General features: G+C 37.2%; 1 protein-coding gene across 1 annotated transcript; it reads right to left on the bottom strand.

Moving 5' to 3' along the window:
- Positions 1–823: 823 nt before the first annotated feature.
- SUMO1 (small ubiquitin like modifier 1) lies at positions 824–26,573 on the bottom strand. The gene is made up of 5 exons (XM_037043591.1): positions 26,423–26,573; positions 12,672–12,746; positions 9,509–9,586; positions 5,679–5,750; positions 824–1,990 (listed from the first exon to the last, which is right to left on the bottom strand). The coding sequence occupies exons 1-5, from the start codon at positions 26,432–26,434 to the stop codon at positions 1,922–1,924; spliced, it is 306 nt and encodes a 101-aa protein (XP_036899486.1). The 5' UTR covers positions 26,435–26,573; the 3' UTR covers positions 824–1,921.
- Between the last annotated feature and the right edge of the window lie 441 nt (positions 26,574–27,014).

Here is a 27,014-nt window from a genome sequence, read left to right as displayed (position 1 = left end):
AGTGGCTACACTAAATGCTATTCCAGGTCCCTTCCAAATCCGATAATGTATTCGACTACTGCTGTGAAAGGCCTATTTTACCAGCACTACTACACCAGATAATCACATTTGAAAGTTAACCATAGCAGAATTCAATGCATTTGGAAGAATCCAATTAAGTGAAAAGATAAAATTTATTTCCCCAGTAGCTAAGCTTTACAACCTAAATGCTGAGAGCCTTCAGAGATGCAATCAAAAATAAGATACTAAACCACATATTCACGCATTCTGAATTGTTCAAATAGTTTATCAGCTTTGTTACTCAGGCCTGAAAGAAATACACAATTCAACCAGGGTTTTCTACAACTGGGCCTAATTTCTAGTCACTGTTTAATATAATGTAATAAATGCCAGGTGGTGGTCTAAATGCACTAATTTACCTAGACTATGTATGCATAATACAAATAATTTTTCAGATAGGGTCAAATACAGGAATTTATAAGGCAAGCCAATTATTTTTAATAGGTGACCTGGATTTATAACAGTTTATAAAATGCCTTAGAGATAGGTTTTACTTTTCTTTTCAAATGCTCAGATGACATTCTATTTGGGATAACATGAAACTGGATTATGTGTATGCATAGATATACTAAATTCTGTGATTCATTAAAAAGTTAAAAGGTTAAGACCTCTAATAGAAACTTATTTGGTACTTTAATCTTACACAATTTAAGTATATAAAAGAAATAAAGGGAAAATATAAACAAAGTATACCAAACCTTAAGCAAGCAGAGAAACATTTTGTTAAAGGAATAACTGAAATTATCAATATAAACCAATTAAGAAGTTTTAGTGTGCCCATTTATTCAACATGATTGGGTAACTGTATCATATATATGCACCATACAGAAATATCAAGTATTTTTAAAAAACAGAACACTGAGTATTTAAGAAGGTATTGTGGCCTTAATCAAATTCTTAATTCAGAAGGCACTTCAGTAACTTTCAGTGATTCAAAGCCATGATGATCATCACTGTACAGTACTGAAAAAATATTTATTTGTACTATGTACAAACAATAATTTCCAGTATTATGCAAGAAAATCTTGTTTCAGGCATTTTCTTTTTCTTTCTGTACAATTAAAAATAAAATGGAACATTAGTGTGATTTTTACAAATATTTTGTTTATTTTACTGAAGCTGGTACAGACAATGTCCATTTAAAACCCATATCCCAGGCCAAAAAGTACAAATTAAAATAAAAAAGAGCAGTGTTCTGTTGTATACACTTCTGCATGAATAACTTTATTAACTGCTAATGAAAATTAGACCTTTTCTGGGATCTTCTGACAAGATTTTTCTTTACTCTTAAAATGCTTTTTCTTCAGGGAAGCCATCTTTGGAGTTAGTCTTTACTTTCGCTTTATCTGTCACCTTGACTCCAACCTGATATTTCTCTTCTTTTGGTCCAGACCTTCAGATTTTAAAAGTAGCTTCAAGTTAAGGAAAGGTCATTTTCCACAGTTCAGTTCTCTGCAAAACCTCCATCTCCCACTGAAAGTCATAGTCCAGGAGTGAAGCAATCACAAGCTAGAACTTCCCGGCCAATTAGAAATGTCATTATGAACACTTGCATTGGTCGACCTCATTTATCACAAGCCTGAAAATGCACAGTCCTGAAAAAGGTGGCCTCTCTGTGCACACATGTAATATTTAAAAAGGAGAGGGCAGTATGAAGGGGTCTAAGGTTTGATCACCAAAAATCAGCACAATGAAAACAAAACAATAATGAATGGGCACTAGAATTCAAATTACCAGGTGTTTCAAAGACATAGGGGGTAGGGGTCAGTTTTCAATTCAATTCTGAACACCACATTACAAAAGAACTATTTTTAAAAATAAAAAAGGACTGAGGGAAAAGTAAATAAAATAAAAAGAATATCTAAACCGCTGAATGACCCCCTGTTTGTTCCTGATAAACTTCAATCACATCTTCTTCCTCCATTCCCAGCTGTAAGAGAAAATAAAAACATTTTAAGAGAATATAAAAGCATGATTTTTTAATTGATTGCAATTGTGCAGCCACTGTTTCAAGGTACAAAAAGATACAAAGGGGAGCCATAGTTGCACTATTCTAAGATTAAGAATCCTGTTTCTTTAAAGACACATGGAGATACATGTTTCCCTCAGATTCTATGTCAATGAAGTCATTTATTACTTTGCTGAGTCAATTTCACTTTACAGCTTATTCACTATATAAAATTTAAGTCTTTTATTGGAAAGGACCGTAAAAGAGTACTAAATCTAATGGAACATATATTTAATAGTTTAAACAATAGTTTGATGGCATATTTTCTAAAAAGCATTTTATTTCTAGATGTAACTACCTGATAAAAATTTCTTTTTCAAAAAACCTGATCACTTTGAAATATATGTGATTTTAGTTAGAAAAGAGATGCCTAAGGATTCATTTCTATGTAGTTTGCTTGTCATCTAGAATTGCTTCTGGCACACAATTATTTTTTTTGACAGTGACCACTCTCAATGCAGAAAAATTATCTATATATCTACTCTTATTCAATTCCTCCAGTTTTATAAGCTAGATTATTTTTCGGCCCATCCTTTCTCAATTCTTACAGGGAAAAAAAGGGGAATCCTTTAAATGCCTTTTATAGAACATTAAGCAAAGTATATAGGCAATTATCTTTACAAGTTTCATGTGCACTGAAATATCATGGAATTTTTTTCTTACAGACATTACACTTACCTGTGGGGATATGTTCCAAGACCACCTAGTAGAGGCCTGAAGCCACAGACAGTACTGAACCCTATATATATATTTTTTCCTACATATATACTATATTTTTTCTTCATTGGCATATCCAAATTGCCAGTATCACTATTCTTGCACTTTGGGGCCATTATTGAGTAAAATAAGATTACCTGAACACAAGCACTGAGATACCAAGACAGTTGATCTGAAAACCAAGACAACCACTAAGTGTCTAACAAGGGAGCAGTATATAAAGCACGAAAACACTGGACAAAGAGATGATTCGCATTCCAGGCAGGACGGAGCAGGATAGCACAGGACAGCACAAGATTTCATCACACTACTCAGAATGGTGCACAATTTTCAACCAATGAATTGCTTACTTCTGGAGTTTTCCATTTACTATTTTATGACTGTGGTTGCTTGCAGGTAACTGAGACTGCTAAAGAGAACTATTTTATTAATAATGTTTCTCTCTCTCCCTCCCTCCCCCCTTCTCTAAAAATAAATCTTAAAAAAAATTTAATGGTTGCTTGCTAAACGGGAATGCAGATATATTCAGAGTATATTTTCCATTTTATATAGTTTAATAGTTTGGTTTTATTACTTTTATTTTTAACTATGAGAAGTCTTTACACAAAAAAAGAACAGAGTACACAAAGGGGCACGGTGTTACACTGTGACCCATGTACACCCTTCAGAGGGTAAAGGACTCTGAATCTGTTGTTCCTGGGTGCAGCCAGGATTGAGAAGCGATAGGTAGACCAAAATAAAAAACTAGCATTGTGGTCACTGAACTACAATGAACCAGAAAAAACAAATGAAAAATAAAAAATTTTTTAAGTCTAAGATCAATAATCTGATAAAAAAAGTTTCATCTTTTATAGGTGATGTTTTTATGCAGAGTTTCAAAATATGAAAAAATTAAAGTATTCTAAGAAAACTGAAAATAAAATAGAGGCTTCTGTGGATTTAGAATTATTAAGTGATTAAATTGGTACATATATGAATATTAAATTATTAAAGATGCTATAAGACTTCATTTTAATTACACATGTAGCCTGTTAAATACTGCAAGGAATGAAATTCCAAACATTACAAGAGAACCTTGAAATCAGGAAGGTAGCACGTGTCCTCTAACTATGTACATTAGTAGAGATGAATGAACAATGGGGCAAGGAAGCCACTCCCTAAATATCTACTCTTTCTCACTGCTCCATTATTTTTCTGAAAATACAATCTCTTAGCAAAAATAAGTAAGTTGTCACTAAAATACATTTCGTATCTATTCTGTATTAAGAGGTTATTTTAAGCTGAGACAGGGAGAAATCGAGATGAGTGTGGAACATCTTACTGTGCTGAAAAGTAAGGAAATGCTCAAGTCAGTGGGTAGAAACTAAACCTCAGGGGGAAGTTGATAAGAAGACAATCAAAGGTATGTACCCGCAACTTACTCAAAAAGGGAAAAATAACAACTACAGAGTAAAGAAAAAAGCTAAATTGAGTGAAAAAATTAACATCACCTATCATTACACCCTGAGAAAGACACATTGACTATGTAGTATTCAGCCAAAAACGTAATACATAACCCAGCTCCAGGACTTTCTAGAAAATAACTAATACGTATTTTTCAAAGATGTAAATGTCACAGAAGACAAGAATAGCATCTAAATGTTCCACATTAAAGATGATTAAAGAGGCACTTGAATAAAATATGTTGATACTGAGCTGGATCCTGTGACAGGAGAGAAAATTTATTATAAAAGACACAACTGGGACAAATGACAAAATTAGGTTGTAGCTTAAAGTATTCTGATAATATTAAGTGTCCTAAATTTTATTAACAGCACCGTAGTTACATAAAATATACCTGTTCTTAAGAAATATGCACTGAAATATTAAGTAGTAAATGGCTATGGTTCTTGCAACCTACTTCCAAGTGGTTCATAGGGTATACATACCTAAATATATACAAGGGGGTTAGGGAAGTATAATAAGGTAGCAGAATATTAAAAATAGGTGAATCTAGATAGAAGAGAGTACAACTTTTTGTACTGTTCTCACAACTTTTCTGTAAGTTGGAAATTATTTCAAGGTAAAAACTTTTTAAAAGATGGGGGAAAAAGGTGGAGACATGTCAAAAAGAACACAGACACCAACCTGAAGAAGTCTCTCACTGGCCAATATCTTAAGAAGAATACTCACAGTTTCAAAGTATCTTCCCACAAATTATTAATTACAAAGCAAAATGACAACTTTGCAATGGAGAAGCCTGGCAGTTACCACATTAAATAACTACATCCATAACAAGACAAAGAGCCATCATGTACCTCCCGATGCGATACACTCAGAGGTACATGGCTTCACTCTGTGCCACTCGTACCAAAAATGCAAACCTGAATCTACGTAATCATGAAGAAACATCAGACAAACCCAAACTGAAGGAATTTATAAACAAAGAAAACAGTCCACATAATACAATAAAACAAATTAAGACATAGAAATATTAAAAAACATGATAAATCAAGATGACAGAGCCAAATATATCAATATACACTAAGCTTCTGTGTGAAGTTCTCAAGATGGGTCAAAGTCAAAAATCAAACCATAAAGGTCACCGTCACCATGAAAGTGTACCAGAAAATCTGCCAAATTTGAGGAATATCTGTCCATCTTCAGGAAGACACAATATGTGCCTTATGACAATCTCCATACCCCATTCTACTTTCAACTTCTCTTTTTATTGGCACTTTTGAAGGCAATATATAAGGAAGTTCAACTCAGCTCAAATGATTATTTTTTTCTCTGACAAGTGATATACCACTTAAATCAGAGAATATTCAAGAAATGGGCAGTTTACCATGAATGAAATCATTCAATGCAGAATTTAAAATTTTTCTTGACTCAAAGAAGAAATTTTACTCACTTCTTTTGGAGTGTGATTATCAGCAATTCTCTGACCTTCAAAGAGAAACCTGAGTGAATTCATTGGAACTCCCTAAAAAGGCAAAAAACATACATATATGTATATATATATATATATACACACACACGCACACACAGATCTTAGAAGAGATAATAAAAACTCTGATGCACAAAAAAGCAAACATGAAAGCTTCAACAGAATACATACAACATAGAATCAGCTAATTGTATCCATCGTAAGTATAATTTATTGAGTACCAATTATTTGCAAGGCCCTCGCTGTCCCAAGCATTTTACATACATAATCATAACTGTTCATCACTTTATCTTCATTTTACAGCTGGGGAATCAAAGGTAAGGAGAGGGCACAGAGCATGCCAAGATTTTAAGGTCAAATCTGTTCTAAGCCAGTGCTCTTGACAACTATTTTATAGTTTCCTTTGAAATCTATAAGCTAACATAAAAGATAAAATCAGAAACTGGATGATCACCCTCACTCACTTCCAACTGTACAAGTAAAACTGGTTTTAAAAATATTAAATCATAGGAACTTGATAAAAGCATCAATGCTAATCAGATAAGCTACAATAAACCTGCAATGGCAGAGATATCACTGTAAGTATCACAAAAGATATTAAAATAATTTTTAAATCACGTATTAAACAAAATAGCTAAGATATGACTCATGTAAAGAAAAGTAACTTCACTAAGCACAAATCAAGAATCATTAATCTAGTTCAAAAGTATTATGAAAATTTTGCTTAATACTTAACATATTAAGATTTTCATTGTTTAAACATGGTCCCAAAAGCAACCCACAAAAATTAAAACTATCTTTCAATATGTACTACACATAAGTACATAAGGCCATACACACTTACCCTTCATCTCACTAAATTCATTAAATTTCATACTTAAATTCTTTTTTTTTTACATATTTCTTTTTTTAAGATTTTATTCATTTATCTTTAGAGGGAAAGGGAAGGAGAGAGGAGAGAAATATCAATGTGTGGTTGCCGCTTGTGTGTCCCACTGCTGGGAACTGTCCTGCAACCCAGGCATGTGCCCTGACTGGGAATCGAACCGCGATCGTGTGGTTCGCAAGTCCGCGCTCAATCCACTGAGCTACACCAGCCAGGGCCTAAATTTCATACTTAAATTCTTTCCAGGGAATATATTAAATAAGATAAATATAACTGACTAAGGTGGAATATTCTTTGATTTTAATTTAATTATAGGACACACACTGAATTATAGGTCAAAAATGTTTCTATAGAAACCAATCAATAAACATAAAATGGAAAAATGACTCAATAAATATTTACTTTTTGTACTTTTCAATCTCTACTGGGTATTACATAGCTCCAACAAATTAAGTGTCCTATTCCTTGCATGTCATTAAATAAAAGAATATTATCAAGCCTCTGTGAACTAAGTATAGACATTTTTTTCTAAAGACTGAATACTCTGAAGCATAAAAGAAAAAGCATACTCTGAGCCACCCTGTCCAGAGTGGCTCAGTTGGTTGGAGCTTCATCCAATAAGCCCAAAAGTGATAGATTCAATTCCCACTCAGGGCATATGCCTGCGTTTCAGGTTCAGTTCCCATCAGGGCATTTATGAGAGACAACTGATCAATGTTTCTTTCTCACATTAACATTTCTCTCCCAGTCTCTCTCCCTTCTCTTCTCTCTAAAATCAGTACACGTGTCCTTGAGTAAGGAGAAAACAAGTTAGAAATAATTCTAAGTTGATATTATATTTTAATTATCTCCCTACACCTAGCACCTTCCATAAACTTTAGTTTTGTGATTTTACTTCTTTACTTTGCTGTTTCTCCTCATAGTCAACTCCTTGGTATGTAGATGAAGAGAGAAGACTATATAATTTTCTTCAGAATTGTGAGGATTAAATACAATGTGTCTTAGTACCTAGCATAGCACACTTAATATTTATTTCTTTCCCCTGGTGAACACACAATTTTAGTGCCCATCAGTATTATTACAAATGTGAACTAGTTGAGCACCAATTAATAAAATTTTACCAAGTTTAACAGTATCAAAAACGGAAGAGACAAAAATGTTTACTGTTTTACATATCCTAACACCCTGGTAATCTCTTTTTCTTCTAGCCAAAGCAATTTTTACATAAGTTACAAATTTAAATTGTAAAACGAAACCATCTAAAAAACTCACAATACCTGTGTTAATATCATGTAACACAATTTGATTACTAAAATATATCTTGGTTGTCTCCTATACCTGGATGGTCCCCAACTTTCAGTGTTTTGACTTTATGATGATCCATAAGTGATGTGTAGAAACTGTACAGTTATACCTTGAACATGGGTCTGAGCTGCACAAGGCCACTTATATACAGATTTTTTCAGTAAGTGTGTACAGTATTCTAGATGTATTTCCCTTATGATTTTTTTCATAACTTTTTTCTCTAGCTTATTTTTTGGTAAGAATACAGTATGTAATACATATAACATATAATATAAACCCTATGTTGTTCAAGGATCAACTGTACTTCAGATTTTAAATTTTGATCTTTCCCCAGGCTAGTGATATGCAGTTAAGATAGTTTTTCATGATGCTGGGCAGCAGCAATGAGCTGCAGGTCCCAGTCAGCCATGCGATCACAGGGGTAGACAACCAATACTCCACAAGAGCACCGTGGTGCCAGCATTTTTGATTATTTAAAATTATATTTATTATTAATGATAATGAGTAGCATTTATTAAGCATTTTTTCTTCTTCCTTTTTTTTTAATGTGTGCTTGCCTTTCACTCACTCACTACCAGGGACCTGGCCCACAACCCAGGCATGTGCCATGACTGGGACTCAAACCAGCCACCCCTTGCTTGGCAGGCCCGCATTCAATCCACTGAGCTACATCAGCCAGGGTGATTAAGCAGTTTTTATGCATCATGTTAAGAGCTTTATGCAGGTCATCTTATTTCATCTCCATGAGGGAGGCTCTGTAATATTCCCATTTTACTAAGTTCCTTGTTTAAAAAAATATTTTATTTATTTATTTTTAGAGAGAGGGGAAGGGAGGGAGAAAAAGCGGGAGAGAAACATCAATGTGTGGTTGCCTCTTGCATGTTCCCCACTAGGGGGCCTGGCCCATGACCCAGGCATGTGCCCTGACTAGGAATTGAACCAGCAACCATTTGGTTCACAGGCCAGCACTCAACTAACTGAGCCACACTAGCCAGCCAGGGCTAAGTTCCCATTTTACTAAGGGGGAAACAAGGCACATCACTTACTCTTGCTCAAACAGTGGTGGAGCCCATATCTGAATCTTAGACAGGTTAAAGGAATTAGTTATCAACTTAATAATCTAGTTCACAAAGGCCAAAATCTGTAAGAATTTGGCATGAATATATTAATCAGATTTCTATATGGTTTTTAAAAGAGACATGCTTGATATGAAAAGCATGGAATGCAATCAGCAGTAATCTGTACTATTATGTATAAAAATAATAAACAGCCCTGGCTGGTATAGCTCAGTGGATTGAGTGAGGGCCTTCGAACCAAAGGATCACGTTTTGATTCCCAGTCAGGACACAAGCCTGGGTTGCAGGCCAGTTCCCGGTTGAAAAAAAAGAAAGAAAGAAAGAAAAATAATAATAATAATAAACAGTACTTAAAGATAATATTGTTAGCACTTAAATTTAACACATGGCTAAACTTTTGGTTACAAACAAGGAAATTTCATACTGATCAACAAAATGTACTTGCCTTAATTATATATACTGGTAAGCCATAAAGATAAAAATTAGTGACAAAGAAAGCACTGTATTTAATACAATAATATACAAACCTGTCTTTGACAGTATGATTCTTTGAGTTTCTTGAGATGTGTTGTCATTTTCACTTTGAAGTGAATCTCACTGCTATCCTAAGGAGATACAAGAAAACAATTATCCCTCTTTGTGTAAATTATTTGCTTTGCATGAAATGAATTATTTAACTACACAAATAGAAACAAACCTTGTCACTTGTATTTTTCCCACCAAAATATGTTTTAACATTCATAACAGGTATTATTAAAACACTCTAATCACTGCTTTATACCCATTTTAGTTTTTTATTTTTATTTTTTTTAATTTGGGTTTGTGGTGTTTCAGGTGGTGATTTTCTTTTTAAAAATTTTATTTATTCATCTTTTAGAGGTGAAGGAAAGGAGAGAGGGAGAGAAATATCAATGTATGGTTGCCTCTCATGGGTCCCCTGCTGGGAACTGGCCTGCAACCCAGGCATGTGCCCTGACTGGGAATCAAACCGCGATGGTGTGGTTCGCGGGCCCACGCTCAATCCACTGAGCTACGGCAGCCAGGGCTGCTTTATACCCATTTTAAAAGAAATTTAATAAAACAAACATAAAGACAATCTGTCTTTAATTTTTAAATTAGCAGCGTAAGTAAAAGCATGTATGTCAGAGAATGCTTTGCTTCATAATTTTATGTCCATTCTACATTTAAAATAAAAGGTGAATTATCACAAACCCCCCAAAAGCAACTCAAAACAAAAAAGTACCTCCCCGACAACCGAAGTGTTATTGAAGGTGGTCAAACTACAAGAGACATACAAGGCCTGTCCAGAAAGTATCCAGCCATGTGCTATGAAAAATGCACACATTTATTGAAGATACAAGAAAGATTTACATAGGACATTTATAATGATACCTCAGCCGCTTTAAAAGAAGGCACCTTGAGACCTCACAGAATTTTCCCAGAGTCTCTTCCCTGTTCAAAACACTCTACAAAATCCTTTGTTGGAATCGCCATCAGCTACCCCATCATATTTTCCTCAGTTCTCACTGACCATCTGAAATGTCTTCCCTTTCAAAAGTGATTTTAGTTTTTGGAAAAGCCAGAAGTCACGGGGCACCAAATCTGGGCTGTATAGGAGCTGAGTCACCTGGGTCATTTGATGTTTTTCAAAAAAACTCAGCATAAGATCTGACGCATGACCAGCTGCCCATACCTGCAGCCTCCCGCATACCCGCAGCCTCCCGCATACCTGCAGCCTTCTGCATCATCCCAGTAGTTTCCACAGAGGAATGTTCCAGCTTAATGCCAAATCTGATGCAGATTCATTGCTGTACTCACTCACACAGTCATTTTGAATGCGATGGCCCCACAGTACACATGCTCACTCAATGGCATCTACCACCCCCATTGACTAGTACAGTGAAGTCATCATTGTTCACACATGCACATTCCAGTCCACTCTCCTTGGCTGCCAGATTATATCAATGACACGCAAACCATTTTCATTATGTTAACAATGTCTGGATTTTTTTTGCACAGATCCTGTATACCATAAAGTAACACACTGAAAAAATTTAATCCTGCCATAGAAAGTCACCCTGGAGTCTGGTTTCTCTCTCACGATAAAATGATTAAGAACCTGAGTCAGTTAATTAGATTTGTGGGACAAATCTTTTTTGGTTTTTTTTTTTCAATTCTTTTCTTCTACCCAGACTGTCAAGCAAGCTATCAGGTAAGCATCAAAAATAAATACTGACACATGCATACTGTAAAATTTCAAAGCTAATCCTTATGCCTCCATATCATATTCACAAATTATATTAGTAGAAGTTGAATGTTTACAGTATTTTTGTGTCTATAATTATAAAGAAAAACAAATTCTCTTTCTATGGATATCATTAACAGACAAAATATCTCTACCATAATTTCACACCATACACTAAAAATCACATCCAGATGAATTAGAGGTAACACTTAAAAATTTTTTAAATATTTTCTCTTCTTCTTAAAGAGAGATTTCCCCCTAATCTTTACATTGACAAATCCTCATTTAAAAGCAAGTTTTAGACCCTGGCTGGTGTAGCTCAGTGGACTGAGCACGGGCCTGCAGACCAAATAACCGTGGTTCAATTCCCAGTCAGGGCACATGCCTGGGTTGCAGGCCAGTTCCCAGCAGGGGACGCACAAGAAGCAACCATACATTGATATTTCTCTCCCTCTCTCCTTCCCTTCCCCACTAAAGATAAATAAATAAAATTTTTTTTAAAAAGAGCAAGTTTTAAACCTAGAAACCATTTTCTTAAAAGGAGATTGATAAATCTGTCTCAAAAACATAAAGACAAAGTGGATTAGTGGTTGCCAGAGGCTAGGTGGAGAGGAGGATGGGGGAGTTACTGCTGAGTACAGCATCTTCTGGGGGTGATGATTATGTTCTGGAATTAAACAGTGGTAATGGGTAAAAGCCTTGTAAAAATACTGAAGTCACTGAATTATACACTTTAAAATAAATTTTATGATATGTGAATTGTATCTTAACAAAAACTTTCAAAGTAAGATAATCCCAGAAAATAAGAAAAGAATATGAACACATAATCAATGGAAGAATATAAACATAGTAGACCAAAAATTATACCTTATTAATCAGAGAAATGTAAAATAAACAAAATTTTACCTATCATACTAGCACGACATGAAGGACTAGTAACATTGCATGTTTGGTAGAATGTGGGGAAATGGAACTCTAATATTTTGATGGTGAGAGTCTACCAATTCTTTTACCCTTTAAAAGAGCAACTATGAAGATGCATTCTTCCAACAATTTTCAGCTAACCTTAATTATCAATTAACATCTCAAAAAGAATCAATAAGATATAAGTCAGCAGCTAGAGAAATGAGGTGCAAGAAAAGGGAAGTGGATCACAAAAAGAGCTGAGACAGCACTCTGTCTAAGGTGCGCCCTGGCCTTATCACTCAGTAGTATTTCATGTATTTGCCACTGAAGCATACTAAGAAAAAGGTTTTATTTGGAGAAATTAAAGTGACCTAAATCTGCCTTGAAGAACAATTAAAAAACAATTGGCCTCTTCTACCTCCAACGGTTTACAGCAAATTTTAAAACACCATTTTAAAATAACTTGCCTTACTTAAATCATTTCTCCTGTGTGTCAGAAATTATTCACATATTCAAGAGTCAAAAATAATGAAACTCACCTGTCCAATAACTTTGAGTTTAATGTATTCTCCTTCCTTCTTATCGCCCAAGTCCTCAGTTGAAGGTTTTGCCTCCTGAAAAAAAAAAGTACTTTTAGAGATAAAAGTTCCTATATGCTATTTTTATTACTCTCTTACAAGTATTCATTACTTCAGCTCCGAGTACAAAATCTGCACCTGAGAATACAAAGATCATTTATTTTCTCAGCCGGTCAATTAAGCAAAAAAGATCCTAAGTAAATTTTTGGCCCAAATACCAGTTCACTAGAAATCAAGAGAGAGGTCTCTTGTATTATACTATTCTACAGTAATGGTGGTAAAATTTCACCGTCCATCAGAATCACCTGAAAGACCTGTTAAGCCTCCCAGTTTATTCTGTGGGTCTGGGTTGGCCTATAATTTGCATTTCTAACCAGTTACCAGGTGGTGTTCCTGCTGCTCATGCAGCAGGACAGAGGGGCAACCTGGAGACCATTAGCCAACAGTCAAGTCCTATTAGTCAAAGGAAACTCACACTCCATGAATTCTTAACCAAACACTACTGCAAAATTATCTTCTCACAGCCTTTTGGGAGAAGTTAACTACTCCAATTATAAAACTGTACTAAGAAATGTAAATTAATCATATCAGCATAGGCAGTCTATTTAGCAAGGATTTAAGAAGAAAAATCAGATAGCAAAGTATTGCCTGATGCATCCCAGAGTCAAAACAAACCAGTTTTATATTATCTATTATTTTAGACATCTGAAGCAATATATCCAATTTTAGATTAGGCTTGGCTGAAAAAAAAAGAAGGGAATTTGAACTGAAATAAGAAAAAAAGTACAAACAGGCTAAGCAGGAAAAGGAAAAAGGAAACAAAATTGGAAAACAGAAGAGGGTCATAAAATACTCTCAAATGAAGGGATACTGAAAAAGAAAATGAAATTAACAGAATAAATTATCTCTGTCATGAAGTAAAAGTTAAGTCATTTTTAGTAAAGGAGATAGGCTGGAAATTTTCACTTGGCCATGAAATTATCCATTTATTTAAATATATACTCTTATTCACAACAATTTCAAATTGTAAATCCACGCTTGATAAGAATATAACCGAAGATGTTATATTTTACAAGTAAAATCACAGGGCCACTACCTGTGTATCTCATGCCAATAACTTAAAACTAGCAAGCAAGCTATTTAACACTCAAAATTTAACAGAACCTCTTAAATTAGAAGTACCTTTTAACATGAACATACAGGTTAGAGTCTAGGGGAATGCTTAGAGTAACAGAATTGACTTCCTTAGTGTGAATTTTTGCCTGCTTTTCATTCCGCAGAACTTTCAACATTTGCTGACTACCGCATATTAGAGCAGCAGGCAAAATTAACCTTCTTTAGTGAAACAGTATTTCACATGAAAACAAGACTGTCTTTAAAAAATAGCCTCACTACTCTATTTCCATGAATTTGTATTCATAGTAAAACAGTTGCTTCTCCCTTTATGTTTTTCTACAGAGGACGAGGAAAGCTTTTTCTATGCAGTGAAGGGCAAAAAAAGCAACAAAGCCCTGAGTTCTCCCTAACTGGGAGGAGTGTTAGTAAAGAAGCTTTGTCTGAGTTAGCACAAAGAATCATCTACCCCCCAAGCCCAGCAGCAATACATCAGCACAATAGGGTGATTCTGCTCTAGTACTTCCTAGATAGGATAGCTACAGAGGCTGCTCAGGACAAGAGATCTTTCCCTTCCATCATCCGCACTGGTTCAGAAAACTCTTTTTAAAAGCACAGCTTCTCTTACCGTATAACTACCTTGATCAAAAAGCATTAGTAGCTGCCAGTACTTTAAGGTCTATAACCAAACCCCAAAGCACTCCACTGAGTTCCACCATTACTCTCATTTTTACTCTTACCAGTTTCTTTTTGTTTATTTTATTTTTTCTTCTTACCACTTTCCTTGTAAACCTAAGGATTCTGTTAAATTGGACTATTTACTGTTCCCCAAATATGTAGCATTTTTCCACCTTCGGTGGTCTCTGTTTCCTTTACCAGGATTATACCTCCTCCCTCAGCCTCTCCTGAAATCCTCTCAGAAACCCATCCCAGGCATCATCTAAAGACCAGTACTTAAAAAACTCTTCTAGGAATCACAGCACTTCTCAGCCTTCCAAATGAGATTACCGTAATATTTTCCTTTAATGCTCCTATTGTAATTTATTCATACCTTTTATAGCATTTATTCTCAATTTAAAAATACTCATCTCAACTGGCTTTTCTAATTGTCCTCTTTTTCATCAGACTTCTTACAAGAGTACTCAGCATTTGCTATCTCCACTTTCACTCTCAACCCACTGTAATCTGATTTATTCCTCACCATTCCAATTGACATTGCTCTCACCAAGATTACTAGTCCAACTCCTTACTGCTAAATCAATGGACAATTTCAAATCTCATCTTCAACTCTCTAATACAACAAACACTTCCTCCTTGATGACTTCCTTCCTTAAATCTCCACCTTTGACCTCCAAGATTCCATTCTTTCTTCATCTTGGCCATTTCCTTAAATACTCATGGCTCCTCTAAATTCCATGTCTTCAATTCCCTGCTTCTTTGTCTCTCGAGGTGACCCATGATTACAACTATTTCTAAGATACAGCATATCTCACTCTACTGCACTTCACAGATGTTGCAATTTTACGAATTGAAGGTAAGACCTTCCATCAGCAAAAAGATTACAAGTCATTTTACTGCAGTGGTATGGAACAAAACAGGCACTACCTCCGCCTGTACAAATAACTGTTAATCATTCTCTTCAACCTGACAATTTTCTGAGTTTCACACTCACTTATCCAAGTGCTTGAATACTTCCACTTTGGATGTCCCACGGGTACCCTCAATGTAAGTGTCTAAAACGAAATGCTTTCTTTCTAACTTTTCTGTATGCTTTAACTCCTGGTCCTGAAAACCAAAATCAAATTAAAAAGCCTGGATTCCTGGATTCCCAATTACAATAAACGACTACCATACATTCAAATGCCCACAAAGAAACTTGGAGGAAAGTTATGACTGCCTATTCTTCCTCTCTTAAATCTCACACTTAGCCCTGGCTGGTGTAGCTCAGTGGATTGAGCGTGGGCATGCGAACCAGAGGATCGAAGTTCGATTCCCAGTCAGGGCACATGCCTGGGTTGCAGGCCGGTTCCCTGCAGGCCAACTCCCAGCAGGGGACGCACGAAAGGCAACCATACATTGATGTTTCTCTCCCTCTCTCCTTCCCCTCTAAAGATAAATAAATAAATACAATCTTAAAAAAAAAATCTCACACTTAATCATTCATCATTTTGACAATTGTCTTCAAGGCTCTCAAGTCTAGCCCATTCTCTACTAGACACTGCCTTAGTTCAGGCACTCATTCCTGCCCATTAACATTATTGCAATAGCATAACAGACACAACAATCTTGGTCCCTTCCATTAATTCTCCAAACTTCCACCAAAGCCACTGCTCTAAAATGCAATCCAATCAGCCCAGAAACCTCAGGTTTGAGTTCAAACTCCTTAGCTGTCAGACATTGGTCCTTCATGAGCTGGTCCCTGTCTGGCAATCCAGCCTTATTCTTCTCTCATGTTAATACTATTCTTTGCTGTACCCATACTGAACTATCTACGATTCCTTGAATAAGGCACCCTCCACCCTATCTCCACTATCTCTGCACAAATTCCTTTTGTTTGAAATACTCTTACCTGTGCCATTCCCCTTTCAAGACAACTCAGGCATCTCTCCCTACAAAATTATGTCCCTGAAAACTCTCCTAACTGTTCCCATACTGCTTTTGTCTTTTATAACCACATGTTATTACATTTATCTGTATCTCCCAGCAGACCAAGTTCCTACTGGTGTGCCTTACTCTTCTTTGCATTTCTAGTCAAGTATAGTGCCTGGAACTTTGAAGATATTCAATATGCTTGTTAAATAAATTAATGTTTTCTGTGACCATTTTGTATGTCTTGTCTTCCCTGTAAGTTTCCAAGGAGAGAATCCAAGTTTTCATCTTTATAATCTCTATAGTGTCAGGCAAATAACTAGGCAATTGTTTAATGTTGTTGAATTAAGTTGACAGCACTATTTTCTGTATTGTACCACAAAATCTTACTAATGCTTTATACTTCTACTATATATAATAGTCCAAACAAAAACACTTCTAGTTTTTTTTTTTGGGGGGGGGAGTTAGGATTTTTTGTATTTTAATTGTTGTTAGAGTACAGTTTTCTGCTTATTACCCCAACCCAGCCCACCCCCCTCATTTCAGTTGTTTATAGTCACAGTTGGGTAAGAGATAATTCACCTCAATTTCCAAGAATACATAAAGACTAGGATTTGAAATTTCCAAAAATAAGCTGCCAGTTTCTCTATTCACTCCATTTTGAAGATCTCTTCCCAACTCTGCAGCACTATAGCAGTGTCATCTGTACCACTTGTTTAATAGCCCCATCTCTGCCTAATGCAGTCATCCAACTTTTCATATGCTCTTTTTTTCCTTTTGACAAACTAGTCTGGAAAATGAGATGATCTTGGACAAAAAAGGCCAAAGTTTGTCTCCAGTGATCTCAGTGTCTTTTGTATGCTGCCTTTCCTTCTCTCCCCTGTAAAAAAGCAGCCAATACAGAATGGTATGGCACACCAGCTACAAAACAGTGAAAGCATTCAGCACTGGGTCCAGGACACTAGGTCATCAGAGAAAAGAGAATCCCAGAGAGGGCTGGTTGGTTTGGCTATAAAGGATATGCAGCCCCAAAGCAGAAGAAACTGGCAATGGAAAGAAAAGTAAATGTGTGTGCAAGATCAAAGAGAGGAACTAGAAACCTCCACATTTTCAGGTACCTGTCACCCACAGACAAATCATGTTAAATGGAATGATAAAGGAATTTATCAAGCACCAAGCACTACCAACTCTTCTTTCAAAGACATAGAAGGAACAGCTTGGAAATACAAGATGGCTAAGAATCTGAAAAGAGAACTTGACTGGAAAGGAGAGAGGATACACAGCCTCATTTACAAATGTTAAAAATTCATGAGAAGGACTTTATTGTGCAATTTCAAAGTCAAAAGAATAAGAAGTCTGCTCAAAGGCACTCCAGCGATCAGTATGTTGACAATTCAATCAACTGGAAAGAGCATCACACTTAACTACCCCCAATCTGTCACTGACCCTTCCAGTTATACAAGGGTTGTTCATCCTTCTATAAGAGGGGGCAGCTCTGAGGGGATCCAAACATAGAATACATTTACTCTATTTGATGACATTAACAAATCTGTTCATTTTTCTTTTTAAAACTTTTTTTATTATTGTGTTTTTTCTATTACTATTTTGTTCATTATTCAAGGTGTGGTAACAGTATCCTGGTTTTATTAAAAGTCCACTTTTAGAGATATATATTAAAGTATTTATAAATAAAATAATGTGATGTCTGGGACTGGCTTCAAAATAATGAGGATAATAATAATAATGAGTGGAATGGGGCAGTGTAGACAAAGTAAGATAGGCCAAGAGATCAGTCTATGGATATAATTATACATACTTTAAAATTTTCCATAATAAAACATTTCATAAAAAATGCAAAGTTTCCAAAAATTCTGTTAACCATAGGTCTTATAATACATCAGCTTATTTCCTAATGAAGAAAACTCAATAAGAGTTAAATTGAGTAATTCTAATTATCCACTACTAAAGGATACAAACCCCAAAACTACAATAAAGTCATCTTCCTCACAGTTCAGTAGATATAACACTATTCTACAAACACAAAAATACATATACACCTTCATTTTTATGTTGTATATGTTCAAACTTAATGAGAGTACTAGAGATTGAAATGGAACCGACCAGATTTAGCTCCGTAACTTCAAGGTTTAAGTAAAGCTGTCAAGATACTTGGGTATACCGGAAATTTACATGCAACCCTAGAATTGTGGTTAAATGCTAGATGCGCACAGACATCACAGAAACTAAAAAAAAATTATACCTGAAAATTGTACTGGTTTTGTAAAATCTCTTCTTTGAGCCTCGACTATGCAAAACCTGGAAAAAACTGGCTTGACTGTACCCAAAAGTACTAGGAAACAGATTTAGAGGTATGGCAGATTTTATTAATTACCTACCCAATATGCATTTTCTTGCATATTCTCCTCCTTCTTTACAAAGGGAAACCTAAATCTGGCCAGCTAAAAAACATATTTCTCAGTTTTTTAATGGCCATGTGATATAATGCTGGCCAATGAGATAGGAGATGACATACTTTTTGCTGGTACATACTTTCTGGCATACTTTTTTCCTTTGCTTCTTCCCTTTCTCCATCCCCTTCTCCTCCCTGATACAAAGACACAAAGTAACCTTTTTTTGTCACAGCAAGGAGACAAACATGAGAGTGAAGACATCTGTTACGGATAAAGAAGAAAGGAATATGAGGGCATTGTGGAACTGCCTTATCAGCCCTGAAGTACTAATATTTAGACTTCCTGTTTCATGAGAAAAATAAATTGCATATTTAACCTAATATATGAGACTTTCTGTTATTTAGTCCAAAAGCAATTGGAACTGACATACAAGGTGCTATAAATAGGTACCATTTGACATATGTTAAAATCAGGTCCCAGAAACTGCCTCTAATGTGCATCAAAAGCAGAATGTTAATAACTTGTGGTATAGTCTGTCACACAATGGAATGCAATATAGCAGTGAGATTTAACACCATACAAATCTTCAAACAATCCTGAGCAAAAGAAGCCAGACACAGATGCACAATACACACTGTATGATTCTACTTACAAGTTAAAATGTATACAACCAGGCAAAACTAATCTGTGTATCAGTAGTTAGGACAGTGGTTCTTAACTGAATACTGGTGGCATGGATGTGATCAGTTTGTGAAAATTCAGCAAACAGTACATTTACGTGCAGTTTTTCATACACATATTAATCTTCAGTAAAACCCTTAAAAACAACTGGCCTGAGATATTCAGAACAAGTCCAACAAACAACTCCACCCTTCCTTCCTTCAGGTCTTTCCTTCAGATTATCATTAGCTCAGAAAAGGCAAATGAATGCAAAAAGAATGGCCAAAATAAAAAAAGTATAACAAATACAACATATCTAAATAAACCTGCCCTGGCTGGTGTGGGTCAGTGGACTGCGCGCCGGCTGGCTCCCCAGATTCCCAGTCAGGGCACACACCTAGGTTTAGAGCTTAGTCCCCAGTTGGGGGTGTGCAAGAGGTATCGAATCAATGTATCTCTCACACATTGATGTTTCTCTCCCTCTCTTTCTCCCTCCCTTCCCCTCTCTCTAAAAATGAATAAATAAAATCTTTAAAAAAAACCACCTCGATTTGTCATTCCACTTATTTATGCATTCACTGGGGACAAAACCCCCAATCCAGGCATAGCAGAATGATACTCTATAACAAACTGAGCTACCTGGCCAGGACCCACATGACTTTTTTAAAGAAATAGAATATCTGCCAGGCCGGTGTGACTCAGTTGAAGTGTCAGCCCATAACAAAAAGCTTGCAGGTTCCATTCCCAGTCAGGGCACACTCCTAGGTTGTGGGTTCAATCCCTGGCCTCAGTGTATATGGGAGGCAACCAACAGATGCTTCTCTCTCACAATGATGATTCTCTTTCACGTCCTCTCTCTCTAGAAGTAATGAAAAAATTTCCTCAGGTAAGGATTAAAAAATAAGTAGAATATCAGAAAATTATCTACCCCCCAAATCACAACTTTAATAAACTCCAAAATGAGATACTAAACCAGTCTTAGAGAAAATTACCCATAACAAGCCCAATGATCTGGAAGAAGTAAATGATTTCATCTTGGAGATAAAGTTATCAGGTAACGATTGCTAACAGATTCAAAGATCAGAAAAGTATACAAAAATATCAGAAAATAAAAACTGCCCTAACAACCAATCCTTAATAACAATGGGAACTGAAAGCAGTGGAGAAATATACCTGCTGCTTCATGTTTTAGAGGCAACGTTCCAATTCCAGGGTCTAGAATATTGCTTTGAACATATTGTGGAATTCAATAAATTTATTAAATGAATGAATCCAACCACTTCGACAAGTTTTAGTAAGTATCCAGTCACTGTACTGTACACTTCTAAAATGAAGGATGAACATAGTTTGATTTTTGACTTTCAAAAGTGCACAGTCCAGTGGAAAAAGGTCCTTAAATAATTTTTAACACTATTTATAAAAAGCTATAAAAGAAACATTCTAACTGCTATGGGTGTCAAACCATAGTTTATGGACTACTTTATAGTTCTGAAATTTGAACTATTCAAACAACCTTCATGAGTAACTCTAACCATAACAATCATATTCAGTTTCAAAATACTATATTGTTTAGGTCACATTTTCTTTAAAATGTTTTATTATAACCTATACATTTGCAATATCCACTAGCAGCAACCCCATGTTTCTATCAGAGAGAAGATAGAATATATCATCCTTCCAAAAGCATGAAATGCTTAATTACCACTACATGCACAAGCCATAGCTATAGTTCAACATATTTATTCTATGACAAATAGTATACAACTATGAATCCTAATATATACCCAGCTCATCATATTCTCCTGCTATCTCAAACTTACAGTACAACCAATAAACATCAACAGAGAAATATAAGGAATACTGCAAGGAACAATGCTACCCTGACAGAATTAACACAATTAATGTGGTAGATGAGATAACTTCAAATTCTTCATTCTTCTTCCCACTGAGAAAAGGAATCTCAATGTTTTTCCCTTGGTGGCTACAGTTAATAATGCTGAATTGTATATATATTTAAAAGTTGCTACGAAAGTAAATCTTAAAAGTTATTACAAGAAAAAAATTGTAACTGTGTGGTGACAGATGTTAACTAGACTTAGTCTGATCATTTCACAATGTACACTATCGAATCATCACCTTATACAAATAAAACTAATACATGTCAATTGTATCCCAATAAAAAATAAAGTCAGGAAGAAAATAAATAAATGCCTTTCCCCTGAAATTAGGCTAGCCTTAGTGATAGGCCTGACCAACAAATGGCAGCAGTAGCTTCCAAGGACAGGTCCCAAGAGGCTTGAGGTTTCTTCCACCCAGAGTTCTTTGGGAGCATACACTCTCTCTGTGGGCCCTGAGATGGTGTAAGTATGAATATACTGGGGTCTCCATGCTGAATTATCAGCATGGAGAAGAGAACAGATGATGAGACCACTCAGACCTTAAGACTCCATGAAGAGCCCAGCCATGGCAGCACCCAGTCAACTGAGTACTGTAATCCTAAGCAGAGGCCCCACACACCAAAGAGCAATGATGAGTCCAACTCACAGAGTCCTGCTCAAATTGCAGATTTACGAGCAAAACAGAAGGCCGTTGTTTTAAGCCACTAAGTTTTGAGGCAGCTTGTTAGGTACTAACAGGTAACCACTATTACATAATGCTTCCAAATCCCTGACTAACAATAAAAGAAAATCATCCAGTGAATCTCTGTCTGAGGTGGGGAAGGGGAGCGTGAACCCTATTGTAACAGCTTCAGTTAAGATGTGAAATAAATCAGTCATCTAATTACTACAAATTAACAGACCTGAACCGAAGACCTATGCAGTCCATGCTGCCACTGATGATTTTGGTAAGGAGAAGAAACCCTATAAACTTGAACACAGCGAAGTAAAAGGGGAAAATATTTGTACAAATTACCCTTACTGATTTGACAACAACCTCTGGTTCTATATACACGCTTATTAGTGTTCCTGCAAGGTAAGATTAAGAGTACCCAAACAGATCTCTGTTATTTGTTAAAGGCTAGTCCTTAAACTTTTTGAAGGAGCATATACTCCTAATGAAAGCTATAGGCCTTTTCTCCCCCAAAAATACACAAGCACAAATACTCACAAAACACTCTATACAATTTCACTGGATTTTCAGCCTTTTAGGGTCCAGAACCTTGGGTTTAGAATCTATTTTAGAGGGTTATTCAATAATGGCCCAAAAACCTATTGGATAATGCTGGAATTGTTAGAATTATAACAAAGTGTTTCACTCAATTTCCAAAAATAACATTCCATTAATCAATGGAAAACCCAGCAATTTAAGTCCTGTGTGAATTTACTGTCTAACCGAGCGTCCAACCTTTTGGCGTCTTTGGGCCACACTAGAAGAAGAGTCGTCTTGTGCCACAAATTAAATACACTACAACAAGTAATCACACACACACACACAAAAAACCCCTCATAATGTTTTCAGTAAATTTACAATTTTGTGTTGGGCCACATTCATAATCATCCTGGGCATGTGACCTATGGGCCATGTGTTGGACACTCCTGCATTTAACCTGAAGTCATTACTCAATTTCAGTATCTTAGCACCAAACAACAGCCTCCTAAGGGTGCCTCAGAAAATACATTGTGCCCTGGCTGGTGTGGCTCAGTGGACTGAACACCAGCCTGCAAATCAAACAGTCGCTAGTTGGATTCTTAGTCAGGGCACATGCCTGAGCTGCAGGCCAGGTCCCCTAAGTAGGTAGCATGCAAGAGGCAACCACACACTGATGTTTCTCTCTCTCTCTCCTCCCTCCTTTCCCCTCTATCTAAAAATAAATAAATAAAGTCCTTTTTTAAAAGTAAAGGCATTGTCCTGATAAAACTTTCTTTAAATAAAAATTGTCTTTTAGGGACAATGGATGATACTGTACAGTAGTAACTTGGGATTCTTATACCCTTTTTAAAAGCATTTTAAGGGTAGGAGCTCAGCTTCCTATCTCCTTAAATCCTTAGCGCCCAACATGACATTGTACTGAGTCCCAATTATCAACAATGATACTGGTCTATCAGACCAGAACAAGTTCTTAAACTTTTTGGTCTCAGGACTTACATGACCTTAACAATTATTTAGAATCCCACAAAATTTTTGTCAGGTTAGTTATACCTGTTGAGGTTTACAATATTAAACATTGAAACTGAAAAATGTTTTACAGGTAAATATTAATTCATTTTAAAGTAACAGTAAACCCCTCATATATTAGTAAGTAGGGTTTTTTTTCCTTTTTTAAATGATTTTATTTATTTTTAGAGAGAGGGGAAGGTAGGGAGAAAAAGAGGGAGAGAAACATCAATGTGCAAGAGCTACATTGATGGGTTGCCTCCCGCAACTGGGGACCTGGCCTACAACCCAGCCATGTGCTCTGACTGGGAATCAAACCAGCAACCCTTGGGTTTGCAGGTGGGTGCTCAATCCACTGAGTCACACCAGCCAGGGCAGCAAATGGTTTTTATTAAAAATAGTTTTCAAGGCCCTGGCCAGGTAACTCAGTTGATCAGAGCATTGTCGCCCTAAGCCAAGGTTGTGGTTCAATCTTCACTCAGAACCCTTACAAGAAACAACTGATAAAGGATTAAATAAGTGGAACAGCAAATCAATGTTCTTCTCTCTTCCTCCCTACCTTCCTCACTCTCTCTAAAATCATTTTTAAAAAACCATTTTCAAAACAAAACCAGTGAGAAGAGTTGACACTGTTCTGCATTTTTTCGAATTTCTTTACTGTCTGGCTTAATGGAAAGGAGCTGGATTTTCACATCTGCTTCTACATTTCAATCTGTTGTGATACCACAGGTCATGTTAGTCTTTAGAAACTCCACTGAACATTCATGAAAGAATCAAAATGAAGAAAGACAAATAATGTCCTCGTATTATAGTGAAAAAAGTTTTGGCCTTGAGTACCCCTAAAGAATCTAAAGACCCTCTGGCATAAGACCACCTTTTTAAGTGTCTTAGGTCCTTTATTTCTTCCTTCATATATTTCTTAAATGACCAAAGGTAAAATTGGAGCAATACATTCTACAATTTACTTTATAATTCCTTCTGTACATTGCTTTTTCAACCAACTAGTAAATTTCAACATGCTTCCTAGTCACTTCTGAGCATCAAAATAAAAGGGTGATGAAACTAAACATTTACACCTGTTCTTTCCTCCCTGGCAACCAAGTAAACAACCATCTAGGGAGATACTTACAATGCCATTCCCATACCAACTTGGGAATTAATCTAGACTGTTAGTAATAAGATCCACCCAAAACTAATCTAGATTATAGTTAGGCTTTAAAAATGTAAATATATAAGACTATACTTTCAGGGATCATTTCTATAGTTCCTTATTAAAAATGTAAATATACATTGTGCAAAACAGTACAAATCCACAAAAGCCTCACTTGCTATGGCTAAGATATAAAACTGAACTGGATTACAAGCCAAGGAAGTATGTTGAACTTTAAAGTTCAAGCACATTATGGAGTTGAATGAGAAACAGTTTTCTAGATAACTATCACTAAACAAACAAAAGGTACAAAAATATTTTAAAGAGTCAAAGTTGCCTTAGGAAACAAAACAGAAGGCCAGACACCACCACCACCACCACCACCACCACCACCCCGCCCACACAAAAAACCAAAACGCTTAATTCAAAATTAGCCATAATCGTGGTTAACTAGAAAAGGATGAAGAAAAACTTACCACGGACAATCGGGACTCTCCTGATTGAGTGCAAATCCCAAGAATATTCTTTTTCTTTTTTTTTAAAAAAGATTTTATTTACTTATCTTTAGAAGGGAAGGGAAGGAGAGAAGGAGAGAAATATCAATGTATGGTTGCTTCTCATGAGTCCCCTGCTGGGAACTGGCCTGCAACCCAGGAATGTCCCCTGACTGGGAATCGAACCGCGATCTGTGGTTCGCAGGCCCGCACTCAATCCACTGAGCTACACCAGCCAGGGCAGAATATTCTTGATATTAACATTGAGATGGAGCACTTTGCCATAATAGTCAGCTTCCCACACATGTTCTGCAACTGCTCTATATACCCAAAGCTTTCCTATCTTTTCCTCAAAAAATCAGTCATCTTCAGGTTAATGCCCAGAGGAAATGTTTTCTGTTGCTCAAGCAGTTTTGCTCTACTTTGTTTCTTGATTATTCTGAGTGCTCTCTCACAACTGGAGGGTTGCTGAACCAATCCAGAGTGAGAAATGGAAAAGCACAAGAAAAGAAGCAACAGCTCTGCACCCCCACACGGAAAAAGACTCCAAAAACAGCAGCGGCGGCCCAGCCCCAGTTGCAATCTGGACGGAAAGCACAGCTTTCTAGGTTCCCAGCAACACCCGACAACATCTCCCTCCCCCCCCCACCCCGCCCCCACATCCCCACTTCGGGACTAGCCAACGATCGAAAACCAAGAAAGTGGAGTCTACCCGCTTCTAAGAGCCACAGAACCTCCCGGGCAGAGGTTCTCTCCCGTTACATAACTGGGGCCTAGGGCCATGCTTCTGCAATCAGTCCTTCAAAGAGGGAGGCAGATGGGTTCCCCAGAGACTCACCCTCCCAGAGAGGTAGCAGCTGAGTTCTGCAAGGGGCGACTTAAGGGAGGCCGTGACCAGAGGAACCGAGACACGGAGAGTGATGAGCGAGCCCGGAGAACCTCGACGGACCCTGGAAACCCAGGAGACCCGGGGAAGGCGCCTCCAGCCCTAGCCCACCCCCATCCCTCGCCCGCCGAGTCCCCACCGGCCGAAACCCCCCAACACACACACACACACACACACACACACACACACACACACACGCAGCCGGCGCTCCCCTCCCCCCGCGTCCCCATCCCCACCAGCCCCAGCCCAGCGGCAAAGCGGATCTGCCAAGTAAGGCCTCGGCCACCACCATCAGACGGCTCCCAGTCCCGTACCTGGTCAGACATGGCGATGGTGGCTCACCCGGGGTCTCCGCACAGCAGCGGCCTCGGGAAGGCAGAACCTTGCTCCGGGGTTTACAAATCCGTCTCTCTTCCCTAGAGCACAACACCGCGTCTGGAGGGACTTCCGCTATGTCTTACGTCACTTCCGCTATGCAAGGGGGAGAAGGCATGGGGGGAGGGGGGAAGGAGAGGGGAGGCGGGGAAAACGGGGCGGGGTGTGGGCCGTACTGGGGGCAGCAGGGTTCGGTAGCTGCTTTGTGGTGATTGTGTTAGTGAATTAAGAACAGTCCGGTGTGTTACACTAGAAACCAGGCCTTGCGCCTGGATCTCGAGCCCATCCTCCGGGGAGAAAAGTTCCTGCTCCCCAGACTCGGCACCGTTCTGGCAGCCCGGACTCCTCCTCCTCCTCGGACACCTTGAGCGTTTCTGAAGGCTGAGCCGAGAGATTTCTATTGTCTCCTGGCCTTGATCGTCAACCTGCAGAAATAAACTGAGTTGGATAGCAGCGTTGGATAGAGCTAGCATTTTTGGTTAACCAGCAGCCCCCCTCCAAACTCATGACTTTGATTTGGGGAGAGGGGAA

The sequence above is a fragment of the Sturnira hondurensis genome, unplaced genomic scaffold (assembly GCF_014824575.4).
Source record: "Sturnira hondurensis isolate 20B ecotype Veracruz unplaced genomic scaffold, ASM1482457v3 Scaffold0004136, whole genome shotgun sequence".
NCBI classification, from domain to species: domain Eukaryota; kingdom Metazoa; phylum Chordata; class Mammalia; order Chiroptera; family Phyllostomidae; genus Sturnira; species Sturnira hondurensis.
Note: the sequence above shows the minus strand (reverse complement) of the source record. Positions and strands in the feature narration are given on the sequence as shown.